Genomic DNA, 24628 nt, shown 5'->3' on the forward strand with positions numbered 1-24628 from the left:
GGGAGTGTGGGTCACTTCTTGTTCTGATACCAACCCAGGGGCTCTTGCCCCAGACTTGCGTCCATGGAAACCAGATGCCCAAGCTGCATTTTAAACTGTGATGAGCTTTTTTCTCAGCTGGTAGAAAGAGAGAATGAGATGAAACATCCTTCTATCAGGGAAGAGGTTTTCATTGCGAAACAGCATGTTTACTTTCCTCAGAGAAGTCTCCCCTAACATGTAACTGTCTTTTCCTCCTTGCACAGGTCCTCATGCCCACAGGCAGCCAATGTCCAACAGCAGCTCCATCAGCCAGTTCCTCCTCCTGCCGTTCACAGACACACGGGAGCTGCAGCTCTTGCACTTCTGGCTCTTCCTGGGCATCTACCTGGCTGCCCTCCTGGGCAACGGCCTCATCATCACCACCATAGCCTGGGACCAGCACCTCCACACCCCCATGTACTTCTTCCTGCTCAACCTCGCCCTCCTCGACCTGGGCTGCATCTCCACCATTGTCCCCAAGTCCATGTCAAATTCCCTCTGGGACACCAGGGCCATTTCCTATTCAGGTTGTGCTGTGCAGGTCTTTCTGTTTTTGTTTTTCATTTCAGCAGAGTTTTATCTCCTCACCGTCATGTCGTACGACCGCTACGTTGCCATCTGCAAACCCCTGCACTACGGGACCCTCCTGGGCAGCAGAGCTTGTGTCCACATGGCAGCAGCTGCCTGGGCCACTGGGTTTCTCAATGCTCTGCTGCACACGGCCAATACATTTTCACTGCCCCTGTGCAAGGGCAATGCCCTGGGCCAGTTCTTCTGTGAAATCCCCCAGATCCTCAAGCTCTCCTGCTCACACTCCTACCTCAGGGAACGTGGGCTTATTGTGGTCAGCGTCTGTTTAGCATTTGGCTGTTTTGTGTTCATCGTGGTGTCCTATGTGCAGATCTTCAGGGCCGTGCTGAGGATCCCCTCTGAGCAGGGACGGCACAAAGCCTTTTCCACCTGCCTCCCTCACCTGGCCGTGGTCTCCCTGTTCCTCAGCACTGGCATATTTGCCAACCTGAAACCCTCATCCATTTCCTCTCCATCCCTGGACCTGGTGGTGTCTGTTCTGTACTCTTTGGTGCCTCCAGCAGTGAACCCCCTCATCTACAGCATGAGGAACCAGGAGCTCAAGGATGCCCTGTGCAAACTCATATCCCTCTGTTTTCTGAAGCAATAAACTGGCCATCTTCTTCTATACAGGAGTTTTAATGTAGCTAATTACAAGCCCAGCCTGTCAACTGGATTTTCTGTTGTTGTTGGTTGTTTTCTTATCGTGATAATGTTGTCATCCCATTTCTAATTCACTGTTGGATTTTCTTTTATAACTGTTGGCTGCTTAAATGAGCAGCAGTGCTCTCCTTGTCTCTAAAAAGAATAAAGGGTTCCTTAGTGACTTGTTTTTCACTATATCCTTCCTGCAAAGGCTTTTTGGAGCTGCAGGGACAGTTCCTGTGCGTGGGTGGAGGGGAAAACAGCTCTGGCATGGCAGCCCTGCCAGGGAGCAGCAGCGCTTGTTCTTCCAGAGCTGTTCTGGTTCCACTCCCACACTCTCCTTCTCATCCCTGGTGTTGGTGCAAGGCCTGAGTGCTCGGGCAGCTTGGTCACCGTCCTGCTGTGTGTCAGTGCTGTGGGCGCAGGCAGGGACAGGCAATGGGCACTGCTGTGACAGAGCTGGCCTCAGAACAGCCTTTCCAGATAGAAACGTGATCTCCTCAGGGCAGGGCATGAAGGTTGAAGTCTTCTTAAAAAAATTATCTCAAGAACAGGCCCAAGAAAGTGACCTATATATGAAACACCATTGTACAGCTGAACAGTGTGTGTGTGCAGGGCTGGCACACAGCAGTGTCCTCTCACAGCCAGGCTCCTGCCAGAGACCTGCAGGACCAGCAGAGCAGGGGCTGGGCTGTGCCCCTGTGCACTGCACACCCCACAGAATCTGCCCCAGGGCATCGTCATGGACGGGCCCCTCACAACCTCCATTTCCAGCACTGGCCTCTCACCCACAGAGGTTGTTCTTCCCTCCATGGATGGACAATGAATGAGTAGTTCAGCAGTCCCTGTTTGCTTTGTGAAAAATGCAGTTGTGATTCATGCTAAGATGTTTAATGTTTACAGATAGAACCAAATGAGGCACGAGCTCTGAACTTGGAAAAAGGTTGTTAAGTTCTATGTAAAAAGTTATGAAACTTGCTTATGAAGTTATATTGACAGAGGGAGCTAACATTTTAAGGGTTAACTAAACTTATAATGGGTGCCTGCTAACAAGCTAACACTTTAAGGCTTAGTCACACAATAAATGCTTAGTTTAGAGCTTTATGTTAAGAAGAACAGAACCCATCGAATGCCAAGATAAGAAGTTTTACTGCACCGAGCTGTAAACTTGAGGAGACAAGATAATGAAGATTTACAGCAAAAGGGGGCGCCAGGCTGGTTTCATTCAACTTGGCAGCTTGGGTCCCAGTCAATTCAACATAATGAGCCAAAGGTAAGTTCACTGTGATGAAGCTGAAGGAGCTTCATCCAAAGACCCCCAAAGACCCCTCCTCATATTCACCAAGTGACACTGCGCAGGCGCAACAGGGGAGGGTCTATGGAAATGGTTCTCTGAGACTCATTTTAATCAGAAGCGGGGAAAGGTTATGAACATGTACAGGCGTTCCTGGGGTCATTATGAATATGTAACACCTTACTGTATTTAAGCACACTTCTTATTGTTTCAAGGTGTGCGTGTTGGGCGGAGCGAATCCCCCGCGCACCCAGCGCTGCTTTGCTTATGCTCTAATGAATGGGGAATGGGGACATTGGGGTCAATGGGGACATTGGGGTCAATGGGGGGGATGGGGACATTGGGGACATTGGGGTCAATGGGGGTGATGGGGATATTGGGGTCAATGGGAATATTGGGGACATTGGGGTCAATGGGGACATTGGGGACATTGGGGTCAATGGGACATTGGGGACATTTGGGTCAATAGGGATATTGGGGTCATTTAGGTCAATGGGACATTGGGGTCAATGGGGGTGATGGGGTCAATGGGGGGGGATGGGGACATTGGGGTCAATGGGGATATTGGGGTTTAAGGAATACAAGGAATTGGATTAAATGTTATTTATCTATAGAAAAAGTGTAAGTTATTGATTTCAATACTGCAATCCCATCCCCTCCAAGCTCACACAGCAGGAAATCTTTATGAAATCTTCTTTGAAATCTTCATCAGCAAGTGTCCCATTGAAACCTCTCCAGTTAGTTCTACAAGTCTTGAAGATTTGAAGAATATTAGGGAAAGAAACATTGCTCGTTAGGGCTTTCTGTGTTTTAATGAGCCCCGTGGTGTATTTGGTGCTGAGTCCATGAACCTCAGATACCAAGGACAGGCTGAAGAATCTGCTCAAGAAGTCCAAGTCAGAACAAACTCCAAAGTACCTTGAAGCATTAATGGCCCCACTGAGGGCTGTTACTGACAAAGCCTCCCCAGGGACTCGTTAGAGCAGATAATTGGAGGCAGTGATTGCATCAGGCAAAGGCAAAGTGCAGCAGCTCTGATGCTGAGAAAGCCCTTGGTTTGTCTGATGAAGGACAATGGCCAAGCCTTGAGCCCCTGCCCCTGGGAAGGGAGATCCTGTTCCTCACAGGTGGCTCAGGTTCTTCCTGGGGATGTGGGGAGCGCGATGCCCAGTGCAGGGCAATGGTGTGACACCTCCTGGCCTGCATGGGGGGTGCAAGGAGGCAATGGGGAGCTATGGCCATGACAATGACGTGTCTCTTCTTAGGCCTCGGTGGCAGAGACATCAGCCATAGCCAAGGGGACAAAGACCTTGGCTCTTGCAGGGACATCCAGTGTCACCCTTGGCCATCTCCACCATAGTCCATCCTGCACTGTCCCAGGCCTGTGGCTGTTTCCCCACAGGCTGCAGACACTCCATGCGCTTCCCCACCTTGTTCTCAGCCCAGTGTGTCCCCACCTGTGCTGCTGTCTCTCCATCCACACCAGCTGTTCTTGAAACACAAAGTCATGGCTGATCCAGAGTCCCTCTGAATGACCACAGCACTGCGCTCAGAATGACATTTCTTTATCTTGAGCTCCACTCTGGACCTCCAGAGCTGCAGTGTCTGATGGTTTTCCTTTCTCATGCTGTTTCCCACTACAAAAAAAAAGAAAGGGCCATCATCTTGGAAAGTGATTTTCAAGAGTTCTTGAGCTACTACTGTCCTTCCCTCTCAATGTTCTACCCCAGCCAGCAACTAAGACCACAATAGCTGCTCACGTACTCCTCCAACCTATTAAGTGCGATATGGAAGATAACCAAAGGGAATGGAGAAACCCGTGGGTTCAGAAACAGCATTTTAATAAGACAATAAAAATAGTATAATATACTACTACTACTATGTATATAATTAAATGAAATGAAACTTAAAAATTAAAATGATTCTGTGAAACACTAGGTCAAAACTCCATGTTTTCATTGTACAGATGAGATGTAAACACACGGCTCAGGGCTCTTCCTGGGACCGTGGGATGTGGGTGTGCAAGGCCCAGGGAAGGACAACACTGGGACAACAACCTCCAGCTTCCCCATGGGGCTGCAAGGAGGCACCGAGGCCCCAGTGCCATGAGGACAACATGTCTTCTCCTGGGCCTCAGTGGCAGAGACAACTGCCCTGGCCAAGGGGACACAGACCTGGGTTCTGTGGGTCCCTTCCAGCCTTACAGCGCCCTTTGCCATCTCCACCACAGGCTGTTCTACACGGTGCTACCCCTGCCCCTCTTTCCCTGCAGGCTGCAGACACCCATCTCGCTTCCCCACCTGCTCTCACCCAGCATTTCTGCACCTTCACTGCTGTGTCTGCACCCTCACTGGCTGCTCTTTGGCACACAAACCATGGGCTGATCCAGCTCCCTCTGGGTCACCTCTTGCCCCACAGCACTGCTCTTCCAGTGACATTTTTTCCTCATGATAACCAGTCTCCACTTCCCCATCTGCACTTGGTGGCTTTGGTTTTTTTTCTCTGCTGCTTTTTCCCACTACTTGAGAAAGCTTCACCACCTCAGAAACTGCCCATCAAGCAGAGATCCCATCCTGTTATTCTTCTAGTTGTCTTGCAGTTGACCAGAGATAAGTAATCCCACCATGATTTCCTAAATCCCGTGAGTGCTGCTGGCCTTTCAGCTTCTCTGATACACACGACCATGTCCCTGCTGCTGTCCCACCATGTTCTCAGGTGGGATGGATGTGACAACCTGTCTCCAAGATCTCTTCCTGAGTAGGATCTGTCATACTTAGGCTGAGGTTCTTTCCCAGCCATGTCCCTGCTGCTGGGTTGTCACCTCCAGAGACAGAACTGGCCTCACTGTCCCCTTCACAGCCACATGATTCTGACTGGGTTATGAGTGTATGAGACACAAGTGAACTCATAATACCATAACTATCCATCACCTTTTTTATGGCCCAGGACCCGATCAGATAAAAGTATACTTGTTTTATCAAATTTATCAAATATATTCCCGACTAGAGATTTGAGTTGAAAAACACTCTTCAGAGCAACTGCTGTATTTTTGTTGGCAACATTTAGAACTCCTTTTCTGTCTTTTATTCTTTTTATTCTTCCTCTGCCTATTCTGCCTTCAAAATCCTCTCCAAAGGAAAGGTTCATTGAATCGCAGCATAACTTCAGGTTTGAAGAGAGCCCTTATCTCACTTGTCTCACTGTCCTGCTCCAGGCAGGGTGAACCAGGCGAGGTTGTTCAAGGGTTCCTCACAACTATGCCTCACCACAGAGAAGCTGAAAGTGCACTCGTCACATCATAGAGAGGGAGAATAAAGACGTTTAACAGTGTTGGTCCAAGTGCTGGTCACTGAGGGATGCTACTAGTAACTGGCTGCACGGAGGGCTTTGTACCGCTGATGACATTTGGCTTGATTGTCCAGCCAACTTCCCACCCAGCTTCCAATTCTCCAGCCCAGAGATCACTGATCTGGCTACTAGGACACCAAGGAACACCATGTCTGTGACCCTGCAAAATTCCGGGTATGGCGGCAGGTTGACCAGCTGTTAATTCTCCTTCTTACCACTTTGTCTTACTTTTGAGAGCACAACCCAGAATCACAGGCAAGGGTGACAGCAGACAGGAGCACTTGCAATGAGCCTGTCCCAGCAGCTGAGATGAATCTCACTGGGCCACTGAGGTTTGTTCCTGGAGTCACACACAGAAATGCCAGGGTTCCATCAGGCATCCATATCTGAGTTGGTCTCAGGACCCCTTCTGCACCCAGGGATGCTCAGAGACAGAATCTGTCCCTTTTACACACAGAGGTAGGAGTCACATTGTCCCTCTGGCCTCCCGTTGCCACTCCAAAGGGGTGGGAGACACCTCAGCTATGGTGAGTCACCCTGCTCTGCACTAATCTGAGATGTCCCACGTCATGAGGAATGGACACGGGGAGCTCAATTAAGGAAGCACAAGCCAGTGCTGCATTCAGACAGTTTCCCATGGGGTGTTACTTCCAACAGGAAGTGACCTCAGGACCTTGTTTGTGCCACAGGTTTTCATGGAACCCCAAGGAACAGTTGATGGTGTTTGTGCTCGCTCACGTTCATGTCACCTCACGTACATGATGTGCATGCTCACATCCCATCTGTACAAAGCAACACAGACTGCTGAACTATTCATTGAGTGTCCATCCATGGATGGAAGAACAGATTCTCTGGGTGAAAGGCCGGTACTGATAATGGTGGTTGTGACGGGCCAGTCCAGGTGATTGACCTGAGGCTCCTTCTATGGGGTGTCCAGTGCACAGGGGCACAGCCCAGCCCCTGCTCTGCTGGTCCTGCAGGTCTCTGGCAGGAGCCTGGCTGTGAGAGGACACTGCTGTGTGCCAGCCCTGCACACACACACTGTTCAGCTGCACACTGGTGTTTAATCTGTGGGTGACTTTTGTAGGAATATGCTTGAGAGAAACTTTGCAAGAAGATATAAACCATCAGTCCCTGCCCATAGGAGATCACCTTTCTATCTGGAAAGGCTGTTGTGAGGCCAGCTCTGTCACAGCAGTGCCCATTGCCTGTCCCTGCCTGCGCCCACAGCACTGACACACAGCAGGACGGTGACCAAGCTGCCAGAGCACTCAGGCCTTGCACCAACACCAGGGATGAGAAGGAGAGTGTGGCAGTGGAACCAGAACAGCTCTGGAAGAGCAAGCGCTGCTGCTCCCTGGCAGGGCTGCCAGGATGGACTCTTTTCTTCTCCTTCCATCACAGAAACTGTCCCTGCAGATCCAAAAGGCTGTGCAGGAAGGATATAGTGAAGGACAGAGTGATATAGTGTCACTACAGAACCCTTTTTTTTGTTTAAATACACACAGATCATGGCTCCTCATTTACACAACCAGTGGTTATAAAATAAAAGCAGACAGTGATTTAGAAAGGGGATGACAACATTATCGCATCAAAACCAATGTCAATAACAACAGAAAATAGAGATGAGAGGCTGGACGTGTAACTAGTTACATTAAACCTGCTAAGTAGAAGCAGATAGGCAATTCATTGCTTCAGAAAACACTAAGATATGAGTTTCCAGAGGGCATCCTTGAGCTCCTGGTTCCTCATGCTGTAGATGAGGGGGTTCACTGCTGGAGGCACCACTGAGTACAGAACAGACACCACCAGGTCCAGGGATGGGGAAGAAATGGAGGGGGGCTTCAGGTAGGCAAACATGGCAGTGCTGAGGAACAGAGAGACCACGGCCAGGTGAGGGAGGCAGGTGGAAAAGGCTTTGTGCCGTCCCTGCTCAGAGGGGATCCTCAGCACGGCCCTCAAGATCTGCACATAGGACACCACAATGAACACAAAACACACAAATCCTAAACAGACACTGACCACAACAAGCCCAAGTTCCCTGAGGTAGGAGAGTGAGCAGGAGAGCTTGAGGATCTGGGGGATTTCACAGAAGAACTGGCCCAGGGCATTGCCCTTGCACAGGGGCAGTGAAAATGTATTGGCCGTGTGCAGCAGAGCATTGAGAAACCCAGTGGCCCAGGCAGCTGCTGCCATGTGGACACAAGCTCTGCTGCCCAGGAGGGTCCCGTAGTGCAGGGGTTTGCAGATGGCAACGTAGCGGTCGTAGGACATGACGGTGAGGAGATAAAACTCTGCTGAAATGAAAAACAAAAACAGAAAGACCTGCGCAGCACAACCTGAATAGGAAATGGCCCTGGTGTCCCAGAGGGAATTTGACATGGACTTGGGGACAGTGGTGGAGATGGTGCCCATGTCAAAGAGGGCGAGGTTGAGCAGGAAGAAGTACATGGGGGTGTGGAGGTGCTGGTCCCAGGCTATGGTGGTGATGATGAGGCCGTTGCCCAGGAGGGCAGCCAGGTAGATGCCCAGGAAGAGCCAGAAGTGCAAGAGCTGCAGCTCCCGTGTGTCTGTGAACGGCAGGAGGAGGAACTGGGTGATGGAGCTGCTGTTGGACATTTGCTGCCTGTGGGCATGACGACCTGCGTGAGGAGGAAAAGGCAGTGACAAGTTAGGGGAGAATTCTCTGAGGAAAATAAACATGCTGTTTCTCATGGAAAGCCCCATCCCTGATGGAGGGATGTTTCAGCTCATTCTCTCTTTCTACCAGCTGAGAAAAACAGTTCATCACAGTTTAAAATGCAGCTTGGAGATCTAATTTCTATGAACACACCTCTGGGTCAAGACCCCCTAAATTGGTGTGGGGCAAGACCCCCTGAGTTGGTATCAGAACAAGAAGTGACCCACACTCCCACCCCAACCCCAGAGAGCAAGAGCACCAGGGACAGGTGGAGAAACAGGGAAGGACACTGCAGTGCTACCAGAAAATAAAGCAAGGACAGAAAGGCAGACGGGCATGCTGTGGAACCTTCTCCTGACCCGGCTGTGCTGCTGCCACTCACATTATCACACTGTAGAGCAAGCACTTTTAGCACCTTTTTTGTGTACCACGTTCCAGGAACCCTTCACCTGGAGGTCCAGCTGCTGAGGTGGAGACTCGTGACCTGGACCCCATGGCTTTGGGGCAGAGGGTCTGCTGGGGAGGAGAGGAGATACCCCGCGGCATCCCTGAGCTGTCTGGGTGGGCAGAACGTGGATCTAGGAAAAGAAAACAGAGGGGACTGTCCATGACCTGTGTCCCAGGCCACACTGGACAGAGCTGCCCCCATGACTTTTGTGGCACCCAGTGGGGCTCTATGGAGCCAGAGGGTCACCGTGCAGGCCAGGCGGGAGCTCTGGGGCCATACAGACCCCTCTGGCCCCTCTCCAGATGGTCCATGTCTGTCCTGTGCTGAGGACCCAGAGCCGGATGCAGCACTGCAGGGGGGTCTCACCAGAGCAGGGCAGAAGAGGCAGAACCAGCTCCCTCCAACTGCTGGCCACACTCCTTTGATGCAGCCCCAGATACAGTTGGCCTTGTGTATTGTGTTCAGTTCTGGGCCCCTCAGGTCAGGAAAGAGATTGAAGTGCTGGAGCGGGTCCAGAGAAGAGCAACAAGACTGGGGAAGGGACTGAACACAAGGCCTATGGGGAGAGGCTGAGGGAGCTGGGCTTGTTTAGTCTGGAGAAGAGGAGGCTTAGAGCTGAGCTCAGCACTCTCTAGAACTACCTGAAGGGCAGTTCTAGCCAGGTGGGGATTGGGCTCTTCTCCCAGGCAGTCAGCAATAGGACAAGGGGCCATGGGCTTCAACTCTGCCAGGGGAAGTTGAGGCTGGAGATTAGAAAGAAATTCTTTACAGAGAGAGTGGTCAGGCATTGGAATGGCTGCCCAGGGAGGTGCTGGACTCACCAGCCCTCGAGGTTTTTAAGCTGAGACTGGACATGGCGCTTAGTGCCACGATCTAGTCAATGGACTGGAGTTGGACCAAGGGTTGGACTGGATGATCTCTGAGGTCTTTTCCAACCCAGTCGATTCTGCGATTCTGGGTTGCAAGGGCACATTGCCGGCTCATGTCATGACACACTGTGGACCATAACTACTCTCTTCAAGGATGCAATTCCCCCAAACAGCACAGGAAATAGCTGATACCTCAGCATAGAAATGACATACTCGTTAACAATATGGACAGAATTTAGATGAACTAGCTCAGGCACCCTGTATTGCCACCCTGCAAATGCCCACAATTATCAGAAAAGATAGATAATAGGACACAGACTTATTTATTTCTGCAGAACGAGATGACCAGTGTTTTTACTGGTGGTGTGAGTTAGCACTGGGACTCCATCAGGAGATGCAGCACGTATTTACTGTTCTCATTCAGTAGCTGAGGTCGGAAGTAACCACATGCAATGACCAGCAAATGCCCAGCAGCAGCATTGAACACTTTGGGCTCATCACCTGTACTGAGTCCATGGGACATCAGAATTGTGACAGTAAGACACGAATCAGTTCACAAGGCTGGCACCTTCATCCGCGAAGTCATCCTCTGTTACATGCCACAGTAATTGAAGCTACTACACTGTGCTTCCCAATCACAATTCACATCCAGAACCATCCAGCAGTCCATGTCACTTGTCTGAAAATAACACAGTGCTCTGTTTCAGTCCTGTGTCCATGAGGGTGCGAGGAAAACTGATTGTTATCAGGCACGAGCTGGGAATCAAAGGCTGGTGGTAAAAATCTGGCTTAGGTTTTGAAGTCAATGGGAGGTTTGCCTGACTTCCAGTGAAACCAAGGTGTCACTACTTCTGTCCCCATGGTGAAACAGACTCCTACTTTTGCTTCAAAGAAAGCCTGTCTGGTTTTATCTGCATGAAAAAAGACAAATAAAAATACACCAGTAACTGGTTCATGGGAACTGTAAATGGCTCAGAATATTCACGGACGTTACATGTTATTTTTATGGATTATGGATAAGGTTATATCTTTATGGGACACTGACTACAAATAAGAGATCTGTTGTGGATCCGTTGTGAAAAGGTTTAAGGCAATTGACTTGAATATTTGCTTTGAAATTGCTCAAAGAGCAAGCAGTCACCTGGAAGATTTTAATTTTGACTGCTTCTGCTTTGTGTGTTATCTATTAGAGAGCTAAGTTATGTGTGTTGAATTATTTATCGTATTTAAATATGCTGTGACGTTATTTGTATTCTGAAGTTATTTTGAAAAGAGCTGATGAATTGTATCACTGTCCTAATTGACGAATATTGACTTAGCAGAGGTCAAGGCTGCCTCTGAGATAGACATGGATCAGGTGGATGACATTTGACAAACACTTAACATTACAGGTGTGATTCAGGGAGATCCCATCTGCTGGTTTAGTGGTATATAAAAAGCTGTGCTCATGTTTTTGTGACGGTAGTGTATTGGAAAAGTAAAATGTCACGAGTTTGCCGGTTTGACAAATAGATGGAAGAGACTTGCCCAGGTTGGCCTAAAGTGCAGCCAATCCTGCCTGTGTGCCATCTCCCTCCACATTCTCTGAGCAGGACTGAAAGCACTTCTGGAAGTTTCCACGGTTTTTTGTGTGGTGTGTTTGGTTTTTTACTTGCAGTCACTTCTGCGAGGCTGTGGAATTTTGTTTAGCATGGTTCTTCTCCTCAGGCTTTGACCCGCGGTGAGGTATCCCATTGTTTTACAAAGGGAAAGGGGAGGAAAAGAACAGTGCACGTACTACTGCTCCTGTGGTGGGAACACTTGGTTCATCTGTTCATCTTGCATAAGTTTATAGGCTTGGAGCCCAAGCAACCGCCCCACATCTCTTCTGTGACATGAGGAGATGCATCTTCCTTTGCCCCCTTATAGGAAATCCAGAGATGGAGGCAGAGACTGAGAGACCAGCAGAGGAGGCACAAAAGGGGAGGAAAAGGGGCTGGAGGGAGAAGGACGGAGCTGAACTCAATACTGGTGAGGCTGCACCTCGAATCCTGGGGCAGTTTTGGGCCCCTCACTACAGGAAAGGCCTTGAGGTGCTGGAGCGAGTGCAGAGAAGGGAACGGAGCTGGTGAGGGGCTGGAGCACAAGTGTGATGGAGCGGCTGAGGGACCTGGGGGGTTCAGCTGGAGAACAGGAGCTGAGGGGAGACCTTCTGATCTCTGAACTGCCTGAAAGGAGCTTGGAGCCAGGGGGGTCGAGCTCTGCTCCCCAGGAACAAGCGCCAGGAGCAGAGGAAACGGCCTCAAGTTGCGCCAGGGGAGGTTGAGGTTGGATCTGGGAACAATTTCTTCCCCAAAGGGCTGTGGGGCATTGGAACAGGCTGCCCAGGGCAGTGCTGGAGTCACCACCCCTGGAGGGCTGGACAGACACAGAGATGAGTCTCTCAGGGACACGGTTTGGTGCCAGTGTTTGGTTAATGTTTGAACCCCATCTTGAGGGTCCCTTCCAACCAAAGTGATTCTATGATTCTATGGTATTGTGTGGGGCAATACAGCAGAGGAAGTGTTTGAGAAAGGAAGAAGAATAACCCAGATTCTTCTGGAAGCTGGTTTTGCCATAAAATAAAGGTCAAAGGACCTGCACAGGAGATCTAGATCTGAGAAATAAAATAGCAAGATGGGCATTGTCAGAGCCCACTGGATATGATCAATTTGCTATTTACAAATTTGTTGCCACCAACTAATGAAAAAGAATCACAAGCTTTCTTAGGTGTTGTGTGTTTTTGGAGAATGCATCTTCCAAGTTACAGTCTGGTCATAAGCCCTCTCTATCGAGTGACTCGGGAGAAAGATGGTTTTGGGTGGGGCCCTGAGAATCAAGAAGCTGTTGAGCAAATTAAATGGGAGATAGTTCGTGCCCTTGGGCCAGTCTAGACAGGACAAGATGAGAAAACACGCTTTACACCACGCGTCCTACAACTGATGTTACATGGAGCAGACGGGTTGTCCTGCTAATGCAATGGGCTTGAATGGGAAACCCTGATGGCCCCAGGTTCTTGGAAGTGATCCTGGACTGGCCAGAGGCCTGAAGCGTTGGAGTGTCACCAGAGAAGGAGATGCATGATGAAGAGGCTCCACTATGTAATAAATTACCAGAAAAAGAGAAGCAACTTGCCCTGTTTAGAGATGCGTCCTGTCGTATTGTGAGAAAACATTGGACATGGAAAGCTGCTGTGTGGAGTCCCACACGACAAGTCACAGAAACTGCCAAAGGACAAGGTGACTCGTCAGTGTGCAGTGGTGAAAGCCATCCAGCTGGCTTCGGACATTGCTGCACAAGTGAAAAGGCTGTTGCTTTCACTCTGCACTGACCCATGGATGCGTGTGAGGGAGGCTACATGACCCATGCAAATGCCCTGGGAGGGTGGCTACAAGAATGGAAGAGGAGCAACCGGCAGTACACAGGCAAACCCGTCTGGGACAATGCACACCGGGACGCAGACAGAGACGCATGTACAGTCAGATCTTGTTCAGGAAGGAGCGCAGAGCCGGGCCGAGCAGAGAGCTGAGCCAGGCTGAGACCCTCTCTTTATTAGCCAGTGACAATGTATAGGATTTACAGATACGGGCCTGGACTAAGACGTTACATAGGATGCTTTTCCAATAATTGTTAGTAAACAATAACACTGGGAGGTGGGGGGATCTGGCTTTTGGGGCTGTTGCAGGTTGGTTTCCAGTTGGAGCAGTGGGTCATCACCATAGGGTGTCTGGCTGTCAGGGACACACTCCTGTCCCCCCTCGCCACCGTGGATGCCTGGGCCCTTCCCCGTGCAGCTGCCCCATGCAGGAAGCTGGGCTGATGCCAGGGAAGGCAGCTGGATCAGTGCTCAAGGCAGGGGTGACTCTGTGCCAAGGCTGGGTTGCCAGGGCGGGTGTCTGTGCCAAGCCTGGCTTTGCCCTGGGGGCTGGAGGGGTGGGGAGGGGCAAGGAGTCGTCCTGGGAGGGATAAAGGTGCCCTCACCTTCTCCAGCATCACCCAGGACTCCCTGCACCCCTGTGTCCCTCCCTGCACCACAGAGGAAGATGAAGGTCGCAGTGCTCAGCGTGGCCCTGCTCTTCACCATCCTGCTGTGCACCCCGGAGGATGCGCAGGTGAGGCTCCAGTGAGGGCCCCCACCAGTTTCTTGTCTTGGTGCCCCCACACTCCTCTTCTTTGGGCCTCCCCATTCCATCTTTTTGGGCCCCTCGGCTATCTCCTCCTCAGGATCTCCTCTGTGTCCTATATAGGGTCCCCAAACGCCCTCCCTTTGATGGATGCCAATGCCTTTCTTTCCATCTTTCCCCTCCGTCCTTTGCCTTTCATCCTCTCCACTGCAGTAGTGTCCCCAGACCCCCTTCCTTGAACACCCCCTCCCAAACACTTTCCCGATCCCTGCGTTTTGTTCCTCTGCTGTCCTCTTCCTCCTGCCCCCACCACCAACCTCACTTGAATTCCCCGTGTCCCCTCCCCTTGAATTCCTTTACCCCTCACTTGCATCCCATGCAGTCCTGTCCCTCCAACACCCCCAGCCCGGTCCCTTGGGTTCTGCTAGTTCACCCCAGTGCCCTGTCTCTGGGTGCCCCAAACCACCGTCCTCCTTGGAGGCCCCAAATTCCCATGTTATCCTTTTCTCCAACCCGAGCCCTGGTCCCTGCATGAACAGGTATCCCAGGTGAAACTTGGAGGAATGAGGCTGGGGGGAGCAGAAGGGATTTTCAGGCTCAGATGAGGGAGAATCCACGGGCCTGGGTGGGCTGGTGTCACCTGTGCCCCACCCACAGCCCCATTTGTCTCCAACTCAGGCCAACCCCTTTCTCTTCTTTCATAGGCACTTCCAGGAACATTGCTGGAAGCAAGTGGAGGTTCTCACCTGCATGTAAGTAGTGGGGTGGACTTGGAGGACATCCAGTCTGGGGAACTGGAGGGCACTTTGGTCCTCCCCTCCCTTGCTGGGACTGGGACATCCCAGTGACCACTGAGGTCTCATGGTCTCTCTGCAGGGGGGACTCAAACTCGGGCGAGTGAAGAGGGCTGCGGTAGGTGTCACAAGTTCTGCTGGCCCCACACCCTCCCTCCCATGGCCACGAAACTCCAGGTCATCCCAGTGTGCCCCAGAACATGCCAGTGTGCCCCAGTATGCTCCCATGTACCCCCCGCAGCCCCCAGAACATCCCTGCTCCCCAGTGTTTTCCCAGGGATGCCCCATTGCCCAGGGCTCCCATTGCATTCCCATCCATCCCATCACAACCCACTACACCCCAGTGCACCCCAGGATACCCCAGGACACAGCCCCTTCCCCAGGACCTCCACTGCTTTCTGTGCCCCACCACACAAGCTCACGTACCCCATTTTTCCCTGGAGTCACCTTCCCCAAGGACCCCATCGCTTTCTCCTGCCTCCCAGTGCACCCAAATGTGTCCCTCACCCAACCTTTCTCCCCAGCTCCCTCTGTCTGTCAGCGTGGATGATGTTTTGCAGCAGAAACGCCAGGTTGCAGATCTTCCAGATGCTGAAGTGGTAGTGCAGCCATCTCCTCTATTCCCGGTGAGCAGCACCAGGGCATCTCCAGCCCCACCAAGGGTCCTGGACCCCGCGGCATCCCTGAGCTGTCTGGGTGGGCAGAACGTGGATCTAGGAAAAGAAAACAGAGGGGACTGTCCATGACCTGTGTCCCAGGCTTCACTGGACAGAGCTGCCCCCATGACTTTTTTTGCACCCAGTGGGGCTCTATGGACCCAGAGGGTCACCGTGCAGGACAGGCAGGGGCTCTGGGGCCATACAGACCCTGAGGATCACCCTGAGGGCTGGGCAGGGTTCTGCAAGATGTAGGGGCATCCGGGGCTAATGACACACTGGCCAAAGAGCTCTGGGTGCCACATGGATCTCAGGTGAACCAAGTCTTGTCCTGGGTTGATTGAGGGCTCCAACTCTTGTCTCCTTCCCTGGGTCTCTGCAGAGAGAGATGGTGGGGACAAGCCTCCCCTCATGTCCCAGCTGACACTGGAGGTCTCATTTTGGACTCTGATTTCAGAACTGAAGCTGATGCTGACAGCCGTGGCCTGTCCCCCCTCCAGCGGCATGAGGAGATGATCATCCCTGGATGACCCCATCTGATCCCCTGGGAGCCCTGGGCCATTTCCCTCTCATGATCAGTAAATCCCTTCAGCAAAGCTACGCTTGCATGTGGATGTGTGTGTCCGTGTCCATGTTCCCACTGCTGTGCCAGCACTCGGACGCCTGGGTCCTCTCTGGGCACACGATGGCCATGAGCGGAGTGGCTGAGGGAGCCCAGACACCCAGGGTGTCGCTGTAAAGGACACCTCCTTCCCACCTGCCATGTGCCCCCAGATATGGGCAGATTAGGGGAAAGTGGAGTGTTCCCCCATGAGGCTGGAGGAGGCTGGTTCATGAGAACTGGGTTATGGACCAGTTAAACAATCTGGACATCCGTAAATCCATGGGTCTGGATGGGATGCCCCTGCGGGTGCTGAGGGAGCTGGCTGAGGTCACTGTTAGGCCACTGTCCATCATCTTTGATAAGTCGTGGGAAACAGGAGAGGTGCCTGAGGACTGGAGGAAAGCAAATGTCATTGCAGTCTTCAAAATGAGCAAGAAGGAGGACCCGGTTAACTATAGACCAGTCAGCCTCACCTCCATCCCTGGGAAGACGGTGGAACAACTTATCCTTGGTGCCATCTCAAGGCATATCAAGGAGATTAGGGGTCATTAGGGGCAGTCAACATGGCTTCACCAAGGGGAAGACATGCTTGCCCAAGCTCATTGACTTTTATGAGGACATAACGAGGTGGAGAGATGATGGCAGAGCGGTGGACATGGTCTACCTTGACTTGAGTAAGGCATTTGACACCGTCTCCCACAGCATCCTCACAGCTGAACTGAGGGAAAGCGGTCTGGACAATCGGGTAGTGAGGTGACTGTGAACTGGCTGAAGGGAAGAAGCCAGAGAGTCGTGGTCAATGGGGCAGAGTCCAGTTGAGGCCTGGATCCAGTGCAGTGCCTCAGGGGCAGTGCTGGGGCTGGTGTTATTCAATATATTCATCAGTGATTTGGAGGAGGGAATAGAGTGACTGTCAGCAAGTTTGCTGATGACACCAAGCTGGGAGGAGTGGTGACACTGGAAGCTGTGCTGCCATCAGAGACCTGGACAGGCTGGAGAGCTGGGCGGGGAGAAATGTAATGAAATAGAACAAGGGCAAGTGTAGAGTCTTGAATCTGGGCAGGAACAACCCCAGGTTCAGTGTAAGTTGGGGAATGAGCTATTAGAGAGCAGCGTAGGGGAAAAGGGAGCTGGGCGTCCTGGGGACAGCAGGGTGACCATGAGCCAGCACTGGCCCTTGTGGCCAGGAAGCCAATGGTACCTGGGGTGGGTTAGAAGGGGGTGGTCAGTAGGTCAGAGAGGTTCTCCTGCCCCTCTGCTCTGCCCTGGGGAGACCACACCTGGAATAGTGTGTCCAGTTGTGGCCCCTCAGTTCCAGCAGGACAGGGAACTGCTGGAGAGAGTCCAGCGCAGCCACCAAGATGCTGGAGGGAGTGGAGCATCTCCCGTGTGAGGAAAGGCTGAGGGAGCTGGGGCTCTGGAGCTGGACAAGAGGAGACTGAGGGGTGACTCGTGCATGGGGATCAATATGGAAAGGGGGAGTTCCAGGAGGATGGAGCCAGGCTCTTCTGGTGACAACCAGTGACAGGACAAGGGGCAATGGGTGCAAACTGGAACACAGGAGGTTCCACTTAAATTTGAGAAGAAACTTGTTCCTGGTGAGGGTGGCAGAGCCTGGCCCAGGCTGCCCAGGGGGGTTGTGGAGTCTCCTTCTGTGCAGACATTCCAACCCGCCTGGTTCCTGTGTAACCTCATCTGGGTGTTCCTACTCCATGGGGGATTGCACTGGATGAGGTTTTGAGATCCCTTCCAATCCCTGACATTCTGTGATTCTGTGAGGTGAAGGGCAGACGGTGCCAGCCCTTGGGGTTCCCTGTGTTTTGAAGGCACCACGGGAAACAGATTCTTCGCGGGGCTCTGGTGAGAACCATCCCCCAAGGAACATATTTTGGTGTTGGGGCAGGAGAGGAGCGTGGACAGGCAGCCCGGACCCCTGGGTCCTCTGCCCTGCTCGGGGAGGGGAGGTTGTTCCCTGTACGATGGGCTCAGCACTCCTGGGCTCACAGGAGGTGTCACCACCTCCAGAAGCCATCTGCTGTTCCCAAGGCCACCAGTGCAGCAAGTCAACATTTATTTGATGCAACCAGTCTGCTACAGCCAGTTATCCTGTGTAAAATCAATGCAAAATTACCACTGGGCTTAATTACAATGTGCCATATAACAACCAGGCATTGACAAACTTCTCTGTTTTCCCTGGGAAATCACATTTGTGGCACTTTTACCCCCAAATCTTGGCAGCAGCGTTTGTTAACACCGGGCAGCTTTGCTCTCCCAACAGGCACTTCCAGTCATTCACGCCCAAGCCAACACGTCACTGGAACCTGGCCACGCATTTTCCAGCAACGTCCTTCTGGGGTCCAACTGACGCTGGGGTCGATTTTCTCCTGCAGAAATCCAGAAAATCCAAGCAATCCAAGGGAGGTTGGGATGGTTGTCTGTTACTGGTCTTAGAGCTCTTGATGGTGACGTTGTTGCATTGCAGAGGAAAAGAAGAGAACTGGAAAAGGAGGTTGAGATTTTACAGGATGCAAAGGCCATCGCACAAGAAGTGATTACTGTTCAAGCAGAGTGGCGCTATGAGCTGCAAGATAATGTAGACCGGCTGCTAGCATGTATTGCTAAGGAACAAAAGGAAAAATATGCCAAAAGTGAGTTTTTGTGTCCTCAGGCTTGTACTCTTACCACAAAACACTCTTGGAATCCCAAGGAATGGGATGGAAATATTTGGAGTGGATCCTCAGACTCCAATGTTGAGTCTGAACTTGATCCTGACTTAAATGGCAGGGAGGTGGTGGGAGCACAACCCCCCATACAAACGATGCTGCAGCAGGAACAAGCAGATGAGGGGGGGCAGATCGCACATACTCACTCTCCAAAGGAGTTAACGGCATTTTCAGAGATCTCTCAGCAGACGAGGGGGGAAGGAATTCCGGCACAGATTTTGCCAGCTTGGGATAGTGGAGCTGTGTCTATCCATTTATTGGCAGATGAACAAGATTTCTTAAGCCCTATAGCCTATGGTGAACAGATACAACAACAATATGCTCAGCTGCAAACTGTCAGAGGTCCGGACAGGCAAGATATTATTGCACCTACGCTATATCAATGTTCGTGTGCAGCAGTTTTAACAGCATATGCTGAACCTGTTGAATCTGTGTTGTCCCATGGAAATTGGTGCACAATGAAGGAAAGTATTGATTTAGTGCGGCAGATGGGGGTGGTGTATGCATTGATTATGGATCCAATTCGGACAGGGTAGCAGTGACAAGTGCTACAGGTAATGCAGGCACTCTGGAAAATGCCTTGAGGGGAACTGGGGCTGTCACTTCAGGACCCTCTGTTTGGGTGGTGGATAATGGAAATCCGGCAACACTGAGCAGAGTTACAGCACAGGTGATGAGAACACTAGTGTGGAACGACTTAGTACAAGCTGGTATCCCACGATCAGAAATAAGCGGGATCATACCATCACAAAGTTTTTGCCGCTTGTAAAAGCTAATGCTTATGCAAAAAAGCCAACCAGCCCCAGCCCCCCCGCCCACACCGCACCCACCCTCCACCCCCCGCCACCTCAGTGCAAGACCAGTTTGCCTTTACCTGGCAACAAAAGCAATAGACTTGCCGAGTATTGTCTCAGAGATACAAACACGGTCCCTCCGTTTGCCAACAAATGATAGTAGCTGATACAGCACTATGGTCGGGTACTGTTACTGACTGCCATGATATTGATGATCTGTTGATTGTGGCAGCGTCACAACAAGAAACTGAAGCAGCTGCTGAATTTTTGAAGGTGCATTTGCAGGACCAAGGCTGGGCAATTACTCTGATGAAAACGCAGAGCCCTTGTGCTACTGTACTACTTTTAGAAATAGTTTGGTGTAGGCGGCTTAGAGAAACACCAGATAAAGTACAGCACACAGTGCAGCAGTTTTCTGTACCAGCTGCAATAAAACAATTACATGCCTTTTTAGGATTTTTAGGGCATTGGAGAATTTTCATCCCTACATCTTCTGTGGAGGAGGAGTTCCCTTGTGAAGGGTTAATAGCAGAGCACAATAAACTTGATTCATTTGAGTCTCAAAACAGTAAGAAGGCAGATAATGTGAGCTCTCCTGAGCTGCATGCTCAAGCTCTAAATGTGCATATAGCTTGTGGACGTGGATCAGCTTATGCTGCACACACATGGGACACTGGTCACAATCAAACCCCTTTGCTGTTATATACTTGTAGAACATGCTCACATCATTGTGCTGCTTGTACACAACTGCATTTAAGAGCATGAGGAAAGGTAAAACAGAGTCAGTGGGACTTGAATACCTGTCAGGTTGATTATATTGGCCGCGTACCCCCATCTAGGAGGTGGCAATATGTATACACTTCTGTGGATACAGTGTCAGCACCAACTACAGGGGAAATGAAATTATTCACACCAATGGATTGTGAAGTGGGACTGCAGCCTATTGATCTAGATGTAAAAATTCATACGACTCCAGAGAATGCTGTGTGGTTCTGTACCCTGACCTCCTCTTATGTTACATCCTTTGCTAATATCAGATTCTCGAGTTCTTGTATGTCAGGTATCTTCAGTGAACACCTGTGTTTTATCTAGAGGAGACAGCTCTGGAACAATGTTATTGGTGTCACAGACTCAACATCCAACTGAAGTCCAGTCTGAAAGAGTGCAGACCACGACTTTCCAGTCTGTGTGGGCAATTAACCCACAGCAGGTTGTTAAACCCAGAGTGATACCAGCTGATGGAGCTGGAGCAGCAGCGTGTGTATTACAGGAAGGTGGAACATCTCACGTCTTTGGAACTAATGCGGCAAGTGAAACCATCTACTGATAATGCCTGGCTGAATAACTCGTGTAACTCCTTGACAAGATGAATGGGACACCTGATTATTGCAGAAATATGTTTTTTCCTTTTCCTTTTTCTGTATGTGTTTATTGTGCGCCCCTGCAAATTGCTCTGTGCAACACCTCACAAGCACAAATGAACAACTCTGGCTTCGTTGGCCCCAGCAGAAGCAAGTCACCTGAGCTAGGGGGTGGAACGAATGGGGATATAGCGGAAGATTTGGCGAGGTGATTGGTTAAATGTAAATACACTCCAGTGACTCGCACCTGCCTGTAGAAAGGGATCGCACAGACACATTTACAGGCAGCGTGTGACACTGGCTAATTTGAAACATCTCCATCTACAGACACACTCACCCGTCCTGCGCGGCACTCAGAACCTCCTCATCCAGCACAGCTCAGGCGGGAACAGAACGAATCCTCCTGCTTTCCCACACCGAGAGCAGCCAGTTTTCCCTGCAAGCACAACAGCAGCTCCTGCGCTGCATCTCCCAACCACGCTCGTTACCGCAGAAGCTTCGGCAGCGCTAACCAGGACAGCCTGTACTTGTGCAAGTGATGAGCTCGGTCTCAGCACAAGGCCCGGGACGGCTGCAGCACACAGGGAGAGCATTGTAGCTGTTTCTCCTGGAAGGCAGGGCTGCAGGAAAGGAAATAAATTAGTTTTTCAGGAAAAAGAAGAACACATTCAAATCACCAGGGAAAATCTGGAACAAAACACTAAACCCCCAGGTTTTGCAGGGAGCTGGAAAAAACACCTAAAACCTGTCCCCGGACCCTTCCCTTTTCCGAATCGCAGGCAATTTCCTCACTCGTCGACAAGGGCACGTGAACGCTCCAGGGGTCTGTCTGTCTACTGCGGGTAAACACAAACACCACCTTTTCAGCTGGTCCATATAGCCCCAGATAGAAGCAAATGAACTCAAACGCTGTCGCCTGCCAAGAGCTTTGTCACCTCAAACATTATCTGCAGGGCCCGCTGGACAACTGCAGAGCGGGCGACTCACACACCCTGGGCCACAACCTCGGCTGCCTGGAACGTTCACGGCTCTCCAGAAATCTGGGCAGGAGTCAAAACCATTCTGGTTCGAGAGCAAGACCGGCTCGACCTCAAGATTCCTTTTGCATTCTCACACCTGGAAGCTCAATCATAAAGGCTCCACGGGTCCACACCAACGGAGCTCTCCCAACAGGCACTTCCAGTCATTCACGCCCAAGCCAACACGTCACTGGAACCTGGCCACGCATTTTCAAACAATGTCCTTCTGGGGTCCAACCCATGCTGGGGTTGATTTTCTCCTTCAAAAACCCACAGAAATCCAAGCAATACAAGACATGCTCCTCTCTGCTCCAACAGCTCTCAACCTCCTGCACTTCAGCTTTCATGGCATTGCAGAAATAACAGAACAAACCCCAACGCAAAAGATTCAAGCAGAGCACCCTCCTTAAAAAGCAAATCCCAACACGAGTGCTCATTGCAATCAAAGGAAGCTGGGACACCGCCCTGCAAACGCTCCGGCTGTGCAGCCTGGACGAGACGGTGTCTGCGGTTCAGCAACATCCACGCTCATCACAACCGGCTCGTGCTGTCACTGCCAAATCTCGGCAGCAGCGTTTGTTAACACCGGTTAACAGCTTTGGGTACCCAGAGCTGCCTTCAGCTCACGTGAAAGCGTCTCCTCGTAAGGCCCAGCATGAGCCCAAGAACAACACCTCCCTAACGCCCAAACTGAGGAACCTCAAACAGTGCCCGCTTCTCCATGGGCTGCGTTACAACCTGTGACAGAAAGGGGATTCCACAGCCTGGAAAAGCTCCACGAGGAACTGGAGATTCCTGGGTCTCAGAGTAATTCTAGAGCTCAAGTGGTGACAGACATCAGCTCCAGCTCAGATAATACATGCCAACACCCATCACTGACCCAAGAAGGCAGCTCCTCCCATCCTGCCCAGCGGCTTCAAATCCAACACACTTTGTCCCTCCAACAGGACGCAGCTTATTGATTTCTAACACCATTCATCTCTGTCTTCCTGGAGATTAGCTAGACATACATTACACAAGCAACCAAGTCCCCGCCTGGAAGCAGCGGAGCCTTTTGCCTTCTCTTTTCCACCCCACTTTGCAGGAGAAGGAAAACAAACGGCAGCAGAGACGCTGAGAAATTCAACCACCAAATGGAGAGGGAACTTTTGAGAGCGGGAAAACTTACCCGTACAATGGAGAGAGCTACGATCAATGAAGAACACTGAAAATGAATCCTTCTTGTCAGGGTAAAAGTGCACAGCAATTAAAGACCTGCTGAACAGAGCCCTGTCATTCTCAGGAATAACCAACCCCCAAGGCTCAGCCAGCCAGGGTTACTGCTCTAAATCCAAGTGCAGCTGCACCGACCGGAGTCAACACGGACACAGTCGCCTCCCTTGTCCCACACGAAGCTGCACAGGACACATGCTGCTCCAACGGGAATGTGCTGGGGACAACCAGATTTCCATGTCGGCCTCTGCGCTGCCACCTGCACAAAGCGCCAACAGGCCGTCAGTTGTGGGCTCAGCTACGGGGGTTCCCGGGACCGGGGGTCACTCGGGACACTCGGCAGCACCAGCTGGCTGAAAACTCTCCGGAAATGGAAATTTCAGTCAGCAGAAGGCCATGCTCACTGCTAGAAAACTCTGGGTAGCAATAAGCTACGCTGCTTGCTAAAGTCTTCCCACATAGTAAAGCTCCAAGTTGAACCACAACCCTGGGCCAGGTCACATTCTCCCAAGCCTCAGCACCAAGAGCCCGGCTGTGCCCAGAGCTTCGGCTGACACAGTGTCCCATCCCAACAGATGGGATGAGGGATGAGTTAACTCTGAACGCGACACACGCCCTGACTCAATGGATGAGATCAGGCGTGAGTTAACTCCGGGTAATTCTGCGCAGCAATGTGAAGTGAATGACAGACAATCACTCCGGGGATATGTTATAGTACCACAAAACTTATCAATACATTGACAGCAAAACCTTTCTAAAAGCAGTGGACTGGCAACAATTAGTAACTGTAATGCAAAACTTCACAAGATTTTAGCAGCGGAACTTACAATGGTATTACTTTATATGTTTAAGAAAAAGGAAGAGAGAGAAAGAAGAGGAAAACTAAGGTATCAGAAAGAGAAAGGGAGAGAGAGAGAGCGACAGAGAGGGATGTCCCGTCTCAACAGATGGGATGAGGGATGAGTTAACTCTAGACGTGACATGCGCCCTGACTCAACAGATGAGACCAGGTGCGAGTTAACTCTGGGTTAATTCTGCGCGGTTATGTGAAGTGAATGACAGACAATCACCTCCGGGGTCCAATTCAATTGTGAGTTTTACTAAAAGAACTTGTTGGGATATTGGTTACAGAGAATGGTGACTTGGCAAAAGTATAACAGAACTTATCAACACATTAACAGCAAAAGTCCTACTGTGAGCGCTATATTGGCAACCATCAGTAGCTACAACATGAAATTTAACCAGAAATCAACAGCAGAGCTTAAAGATGGTGTTATCCTTATATCTTCAAAAGGGAAAGAGAGGAAGAAAGTGGTAGAGAAGGAAGAAAACTTAGGTATAAGGGAGAGAGAGAGATACAGAAGGAGAGACAAAGAAATGAGGGTATAGAAAAAAGGAGAGAAGGAAAGAGCAGAGAGAAAGGAAGAAAGAAAAGAGTGAGGGATCCA

At 50.9% G+C, this 24628-nt stretch overlaps 2 protein-coding genes, 1 long non-coding RNA gene and 1 other non-coding gene across 4 annotated transcripts; 1 reads left to right on the plus strand and 3 right to left on the minus strand.

Annotated features, from left to right (window-relative positions):
* Positions 1-649: 649 nt before the first annotated feature.
* On the plus strand, positions 650-1233 carry LOC135577884 (olfactory receptor 14A16-like; the record flags this gene model as incomplete). Its single annotated transcript, XM_065047997.1, has 2 exons — positions 650-1114; positions 1225-1233. Coding segments are annotated over 2 exons (474 nt in total), but the record flags the coding sequence as incomplete, so codon positions are not given.
* Positions 1234-5876: 4643 nt separating this feature from the next.
* On the minus strand, positions 5877-8116 carry LOC135577885 (olfactory receptor 14J1-like; the record flags this gene model as incomplete). The annotated part of the gene is made up of 2 exons (XM_065047998.1): positions 5877-6038; positions 7655-8116. Coding segments are annotated over 2 exons (624 nt in total), but the record flags the coding sequence as incomplete, so codon positions are not given.
* A 10009-nt stretch (positions 8117-18125) lies between these two features.
* On the minus strand, positions 18126-23364 carry LOC135577871 (uncharacterized). Its single transcript, XR_010469388.1, has 3 exons — positions 23319-23364; positions 21287-21569; positions 18126-18568 (listed from the first exon to the last, which is right to left on the minus strand). It is a non-coding gene; the product is annotated as an uncharacterized LOC135577871 (long non-coding RNA).
* LOC135577889 (small nucleolar RNA SNORD45) lies at positions 22765-22849 on the minus strand. Its single transcript, XR_010469389.1, has one exon. It is a non-coding gene; the product is annotated as a small nucleolar RNA SNORD45 (small nucleolar RNA).
* Positions 23365-24628: the final 1264 nt, after the last annotated feature.

Source organism: Columba livia, unplaced genomic scaffold (genome assembly GCF_036013475.1).
Source record: "Columba livia isolate bColLiv1 breed racing homer unplaced genomic scaffold, bColLiv1.pat.W.v2 Scaffold_156, whole genome shotgun sequence".
Lineage (NCBI taxonomy): Eukaryota > Metazoa > Chordata > Aves > Columbiformes > Columbidae > Columba > Columba livia.